General features: G+C 46.1%; 1 protein-coding gene across 1 annotated transcript in view; it reads left to right on the forward strand.

Moving 5' to 3' along the window:
• Positions 1-6,433, forward strand: part of LOC143285047 (universal stress protein in QAH/OAS sulfhydrylase 3'region-like) — an 18,698-nt gene extending 12,265 nt beyond the window's left edge. Inside the window, exons 2-4 of the mRNA XM_076592236.1 lie at positions 116-202; positions 2,507-2,604; positions 5,776-6,433. Of these exons, the coding sequence (XP_076448351.1) occupies positions 116-202; positions 2,507-2,604; positions 5,776-5,982 (392 nt within the window). The 3' untranslated portion in view covers positions 5,983-6,433. The remainder of the gene's footprint in view (positions 1-115; positions 203-2,506; positions 2,605-5,775) is intronic.
• Positions 6,434-7,500: the final 1,067 nt, after the last annotated feature.

Below are 7,500 nucleotides of genomic sequence, written 5' to 3' on the forward strand. Positions count from 1 at the left end.
TCTAGATACATTTTCTATACAACTAATGCATTCATGTAGATTTAACAATTGTGTGCGTGTGTGTGTGTGTGTGTGTGTGTGTGTGTGTGTGTGTGTGTGTGTGTGTGTGTTTCAGTCTACCTGCAGAACATCCACACGGAGGGCAAGTTAGTGAAAGTGGTTCATGTCCCAGAAAACTGGAAAAACATCGGGGTCATGGAAGGTACGGTTTTCCCCTTCCTCCTCCTCCTCTTTTCCTCCTCCTCCTTCTTCCTCTCTTCTTCCTCCTCCTCCTTCTTCCTCTCTTCTTCCTCCTCCTCTCCCTTCCTCCCCTTCCTCACTTCCTCCTCCTCCTCCACCAGCTTATCTTCCCAATCCTCCTCCTCCTCCTCCTCCATCTTATCTTCCCAATCCTCATCCTCCTCTTCCTCCACCACCTTATCTTCCCAATCCTCCTCCTCCTCGACCTTATCTTCCTAATCCTCCTCCTCCTCCACCACCTTATCTTCCCAATCCTCCTCCTCCTCCTCCATCTTATCTTCCCAATCCTCCTCCTCCTCCACCTTATCTTCCTAATCCTCCTCCTCCTCCACCACCTTATCTTCCCAATCCTCCTCCTCCTCTTCCTCCACCAACTTATCTTCCCAATCCTCCTCCTCCTCTTCCTCCACCACCTTATCTTCCCAATCCTCTTCCTCTTCCACCAACTTATCTTCCCAATCCTCATCCTCCTCTTCCTCCACCACCTTATCTTCCCAATCCTCTTCCTCTTCCACCAACTTATCTTCCCAATCCTCCTCCTCCACCTTATCTTCCCAATCCTCCTCCTCCTCCACCTTATCTTCCCAATCCTCCTCCTCCTCCTCCACCTTATCTTCCCAATCCTCCTCCTCCTCTTCCTCCACCACCTTATCTTCCCAATCCTCTTCCTCTTCCACCACCTTATCTTCCCAATCCTCCTCCTCCACCAACTTATCTTCCCAATCCTCCTCCTACTCCTTCCCCTTTTCCTCGTCCTCCTCCAATTTCCATTCCTCTATTTTACCTCCTCCTCTTCCCCCTTCTCCTCCTCCTTTTCCTCTTCATACAACTCCAAGCTCCACGTCCTTCTCCTCCTCCTCCTCCGCCTCTTCCTTCTTGTTTTCCTCTTTCTCCTCCTGCTCTTCCTTCTCTTTCTTTCTCTTTCCTCGCATCCCTTCCCTTCTTCTTCCTTCTCTCCCCTACCTCCTTCTGCTGTTGTATTGTATTACTTTTTTGTTGTTGTTGTCACATTAGATTTTTCTATGTGAAATTCTGGCGGCTCTCCCTATGGAGAGCGCGTCGCTGCACTGAGAGCGCTACCCCCCCCCCCCCCCGCCCCCCCCGCACCCCCTCCCCAATCTCCCCCTTCCCTCCCCCCTACCCCCTCCCTTCCCCCCGCACCCCCCCAACCCCCCTGCCTGCAATTGTTCTTTTATGTTTTCCTATCGAATTGGATTTTTCTGCATAATTTTTGCCAGGGACAACTTTTTTTTGTTGCCGTGGGTTCTTTTACGTGCGCTAAGTGCATGCTGCACACGGGACCTCGGTTTATCGTCTCATGTGAATGACTGTTCCTTCTCTTCCTTCTAGATCCTCCTCTTCTTTCTCATCTTCGTCTTCTCCCAGGTCTACTCTTCCTAGTTGATCTTCTCCTTCCACTGTTTCTCCTGTTTCTTCTTCTTCCTCCTCCAGTGCCCACTCTCCTCCCTTCTTCTATAATCTCTCTTCGTCTTTGTTTTCATCCTACGCCGCTTCTTCTTCTTCTTCTTCTTCTTCTTCTTCTTCTCCTCCTCTTTCATCATATTCATCTTCTTCTTCTTCTCCTCCACCTCCTCCTCTCTTTCTTCTTCCTCGTCTTCTCTTCCTTCTCATCCTTCTCTTTCATCATCATCTTCTCCTCCTCCTCCTCGTCCTCTTTCTTCTTCGTCGTCTTCTTTCTTTCTTCCTCCTCATCCTTCTCTTTCATCATCTCCTCCTCCTCCTCTCTTTCTTCTTCCTCGTCTTCTTTCTTTCTTCCTCCTCATCCTTCTCTTTCATCATCTCCTCCTCCTCCTCTCTTTCTTCTTCCTCTTCTTTCTTTCTTCCTCCTCTTTCTTCTCTTTCATCATTATCGTCTTCTTCTTCTTCTTCTCCTCCTCCTCTCTTTCTTCTTCCTCGTCTTCTTCTCCTCCTCCTCTTTCTTCTTCCTCGTCTTCTTCTCCTCCTCTCTTTCTTCTTCTTCGCTGTCTTCTTCTTTCTTCCTCCTCCTCCTTCTCTCTTTCATTATCATCATCTTCTTCTCCTCCTCTTTCTTCTTCTTCTTCTTCTTCTATTCGTCTTCTTCTCTTCCTCCTTCATCTTGTCACGATGATGACAATGAGTAGTAGAAGTCGTCGTAGAAGCAGCACTACTACTACTACTACTGCTGCTGCTGCTGCTGCTGCTGCTGCTACTACTACTACTACCACCACCACCACCACTTACTACAACAACAGCTATTACCACTACTGTCTTCCCCCTCCTCCAGGTCCCACTCCAGCCACGCTGCACCGCCTGCAAGCGGAGTCTGATGCCAACGCAGAAAGCATCAAGGAATTCTCGGAACAAACGCTGGCCAGCCATCACGTGTGTGATCCGTGTTTGCCTCTGTAATGTCTGTCTGTCTGTCTCGGTGTCTGTCTGTCTGAGTAATTGTCTGTCTGTCTGTGTGTCTGTCTCCATCCTGTCTGTCTACTTGTTTTGTTGTTGTTGTTTTTTCTGTCCCTATGTACGTCCATTTGTCTGTCAGTCTGTCGTTTTTTGTGTTTTTTGTTGTTGTTTTTTTGTCTGTCTGTCTACCGGTGCCGTGTGTTGTGTTGTGTGGTGCTGTGCTATGCTGTGCTGTGCTGTGCTGTGTTGTGCTGTGTTGTGTTGTGCTGTGTTGTGTTGTGTTGCTCCGTGTTTTGTGTTGTGTTGTGTTGCTCCGTGTGTTGTGTTGTGCTGTGCTGTGCTGTGCTGTGCTGTGTTGTGTTGTGTTGTGTTGTGCTGTGCTGTGCTGTGTTGTTCCGTGTCTTGTGTTGTGTTGTGTTGTGCTGTGCTGTGCTGTGCTGTGCTGTGCTGTGTTGTGTTGTGTTGTGTTGTGCTGTGTTGTTCCGTGTCTTGTGTTGTGTTGTGTTGTGTTGTGTTTTGTTGTGTTGTTCCGTGTCTTGTGGGGTGTTGTGTTGTGCTGTGCTGTGCTGTGCTATGCTGTGCTGTGCTGTGCTGTGTTGTGCTGTGTTGTGCTGTGCTGTGTGGTGTTGTGTTGCTCCGTGTCTTGTGTGGTGTTGTGTTGTGTTGTGTTGTGTTGTGTTGTGTTGTTCCGTGTCTTGTGGGGTGTTGTGTTGTGCTGTGCTGTGTTATGTTGTGCTGTGTTGTATTTTGCTGCACTGTGTTGTGTTGTTCCGTGTCGTGTTGTGTTGTGCTGCACTATGCTGTGTTATGTTGTGTTGTGTTGTGTTTGGTTGGGTTGTGTTTGGTTGGGTTGGGTTGTGTTGTGTTCGTCACACATCTTATTACCGAATTGAACAATCAGATCGTATCGCGTTGCATAGCGTCATTTTGTGCTGTGTCGTATACTCGTTAAGTTTTGTGTTGCACCAGTCTGAATCGAACTGTGTTGTCTGTCATATTGCAGCTGATTTATATATATATATATCATACCTCAGTCTGACCAACCAATTTATTAAGCCACTGACCACGACAGCTCATACAACTGACCACAACCTGTACCACTGACCACTGCTTCACTCACTCCGTCCGGACGACCTTTTTTTCCCCCCTCCGTCCGTTCTTGTATTTGTATCATTTGTATTTGTACTAGTTACTCTCTTTTGTCACAATAGATTTCCCTGTGTGAAATTCGGGCTGCTCTCCCCAGGGAGAGCGCGTCAATGCACTGACAGCGCCACCCATTTTGTGTGTGTGTGTGTGTGTGTGTGTGTGTGTGTGTGTGTGTGTGTTTGGGGTTTTTTATTTCTGCATGCAATTTTTTTTCTATCGAAGTGGATTTTTCTACAGATTTTTGCCAGGGACAACCCTTATGTTGCCGTGGATTCTTTTACGTGCGCTAAATGCATGCTGTACACGGGACCTCGGTTTATCGTCTCACCCGAATGATTAGCGTCCAGACCACCACTCAAGGTCTTTTTTGTTTTGCATTTGTATTTCTTTTTATCACAACAGATTTCTCTGTGTGAAATTCGGGCTGCTCTCCCCAGGGAGAGCGCGTCGCTACACTACAGCGTCACCCATTTTTTTCGTATTTTTTCCTGCGTGCAGATTTTTTTTATTTGTTTTTCCTGTCGAAGCGGATTTTTCTACAGAATTTTGCCAGGAACAACTCTTTTGTTGCCTGTGGGTTCTTTTACGTGCGCTAAGTGCATGCTGCACACGGGACCTCGGTTTATCGTCTCATCCGAATGACTAGCGTCCAGACCACCACTCAAGGTCTAGTGGAGGGGGAGAAAATATCGGCGGCTGAGCCGTGATTCGAACCAGCGCACTCAGATTCTCTCGCTTCGTAGGCGGACGCGTTACCTCTAGGCCATCACTCCACTTTCGTCATTAAAAAACAAAACAAAACCCCCCCCAAAAACCTGTACTTTGTCTTTATCCACCTCTTCACTATGAGAACTTCCGCTTGTAACATTTTGATGATGTCAGCAGTGGTGAAACGCTGTCATTGTCGCATCTTTTGTCCTTTCGTACAGAGAGAGTTAAATCAATGTATCTAATTATCACATCCCTGGAACGGCCAGTAAGGAGATAGTTAATGTATCTTTTCAACACCCCCACTGAACAGATGAACGTCTCTCTCTCTCTCTCTCTCTCTCTCTCTCTCTCTCTCTCTCTCAGATGGCTGTCTACATGGCGGGGTATATGCACAAAAACGGTCATGCACGTAAAATGCTACACGTCTGAGTGTGAAAGTTTGCGTGCCTGAAATATGACTGAATGAAACAGGAAACGAATGATGAGCGCCCAGTGGCAGCGATCAGTCAGTTCTACCCAGGAAGGCAGTCTGTTGTGCAAATGACCCTGTGTTTGTAAAGCGCTTAGAGCTTGGTCTCCGACCGAGGATAGACGCTATATAAGTATCCATATCAATCAATCAATCAATGAACGGTCAGTACAGAGAGAGTTAACATAGCTTTTATCTTTTCAGCACTCATTGAACAGGTGAACGGCCAGTACAGAGAGAGTTAATGATGTATCTTTTCAACACCTGTCCTGAGACAGGTGAACGGCCAGTACAGAGACAGTTAATGATGTATCTTTTCAACACCTGTCCTGAGACAGGTGAACGGCCAGTACAGAGAGAGTTAATGATGTATCCTTTCAACACCTTCCCTGAGACAGGTGGACGGCCAGTACAGAGAGAGTTAATGATGTATCTTTTCAACACCTGTCCTGAGACAGGTGAGCGGCCAGTACAGAGAGAGTTAATGATGTATCTTTTCAACACCTGCCCTGAAGCAGGTGAACGGCCAATACAGAGAGAGTTAATGATGTATCTTCTCAACACCTGTCCTGAGACAGGTGGACGGCCAGTACAGAGAGAGTTAATGATGTATCTTTTCAACACCTGTCCTGAGACAGGTGAGCGGCCAGTACAGAGAGAGTTAATGATGTATCTTTTCAACACCTGTCCTGAGACAGGTGAACGGCCAGTACAGATAGAGTTAATGATGTATCTTTTCAACACGTTCCCTGAGACAGGTGAACGGCCAGTACAGAGAGAGTTAATGATGTATCTTTTCAACACCTTCCCTGAGACAGGTGAACGGCCAGTACGAGCAGCTGGACGGCAAAGAGCCATGGGAGGTGATCTGCCGAAAGGCCAACGCGGAGCACGCTTCTCTGATCGTCATCGGGACCCGCGGGCTCAGCAAGCTGAAGCGGACCCTCATGGGCTCCTGCTCCTCGTCCGTCGTGCACCACGCGCACTGCCCCGTGCTGGTGTGTCGTCACAAGGACCACGAGTGAGCTGATGGATGACGTCATCATTCCCATCATATCCCCAACGTCACTGATGATGTCATGATGACGGACGAGGGGAGTAAAGAAGAAGAAGAAGAGCCTCGCATGCATGGGCGTGGTGTGGTGACGTCATCGCCTGCTTTCTGGTGATGATGATGATGGGTTTTTGTTTTGTTTTTAGGTGTTTGTTTGTTTTTTGTTGTTGATTTTTTTGTTTTGTTTTTTTGATGCATTTTTCTTCTTAGTCTTCTTTTTCGGAATTCGTACATGGTAATTATGTGTTGGTTTCCGTGAGAGTTACGTGTTTTTCAGTAGAGAACTCATTAGCTGGCCTAGTTTTTGCCCGTTTCCTGAGGACAGATACCCACAGCCCACAGAAAGAATCAGCTGAAGTTTGCTTGAAAAGATTGCCCTGCTCTGTCTTAAGATTCTTAAGATGCCCCTCCCCCCCCCCCCCCCCCCCCCCCCACCTTTTTTTCTTTTTCTTTTTCTACTTTTTTTATGCATAAAACACCATCCCATCATACTTTTTGACCTTCCCATCATAGATAGTTTTTTTTTCTTCTATTGTTAATCAGATTTCTTGCCGTAGCTCCTAGCACGTGCGTGCACAGAAAGCACACACACACACACACACACACACACACACACACACACACACACACACACTCGGACACACACACACAGCCTCCGTCATCACATTTTTGTCCTCGGCATCCGAACCTCACACGCTCACACACACACGCGTCCATAATAGGCAATAATAATTATGTGACATTTTCAAAGTTTCTTTTATCTAGTTAATGATTTGTTTTATTTATTTATTTATTTATTTGTTTGTTTGTTTGCTTGTTTATTCATTTATTTATTTACTTTTACTTATCTATCTGTCTATCCACGTACAGCTCCACAGAACATTAAAAAGTGAAATGGGTGCATGCATGCACGAATGAAAAAAAAAGAAGAAAAAAGAGGGTATGGATGTGTTGTTTAAAAGAATGATTATATAAAACGAGGGGCAGTGGCGGTTAATCGAAGGGAAATAATCATTGAAGAAGAAGAAGCAGTAACGTCCCTTATGTGAATATTGTGGAACAAGACAATCGGGACTTTGCGGTATGTTGTTTTGTTGTTGTTGTTTCTTTGTTTGTTTTTTTGTTTGTTTGTTGTTGTTGTTGGTTTGTATGTTTGTTTGTCTGATTTTGTTTGTTTGTTTGTTTTTCCTCCTTCCACATCTCCAGGCTCTATGCTACCCCTTCCTCCCATATCCCCTCTTTTTCTCCCTCGATGTGTGTGTGTGTGTGTGTGTGTGTGTGTGTGTGTGTGTGTCTGCGTATGTGTCTGTGTGTGTGTTGTGTGTGTGTGTCTCTGTGTCTGTCTCTCTCTGTGTGTGAAAAGCCCACTGATGCCGTAGAGATTGATTTTTGCTTCTTCTTCTTCTTCTTTTTTTTCTTTTTTTTTTAAATCAGAAAAAGAGAAATGAATCGTTATAATGCATAATCAGATGACGACGGCCTGCTTGAT

The sequence above is a fragment of the Babylonia areolata genome, chromosome 8, assembly GCF_041734735.1.
Source record: "Babylonia areolata isolate BAREFJ2019XMU chromosome 8, ASM4173473v1, whole genome shotgun sequence".
NCBI lineage: Eukaryota > Metazoa > Mollusca > Gastropoda > Neogastropoda > Buccinidae > Babylonia > Babylonia areolata.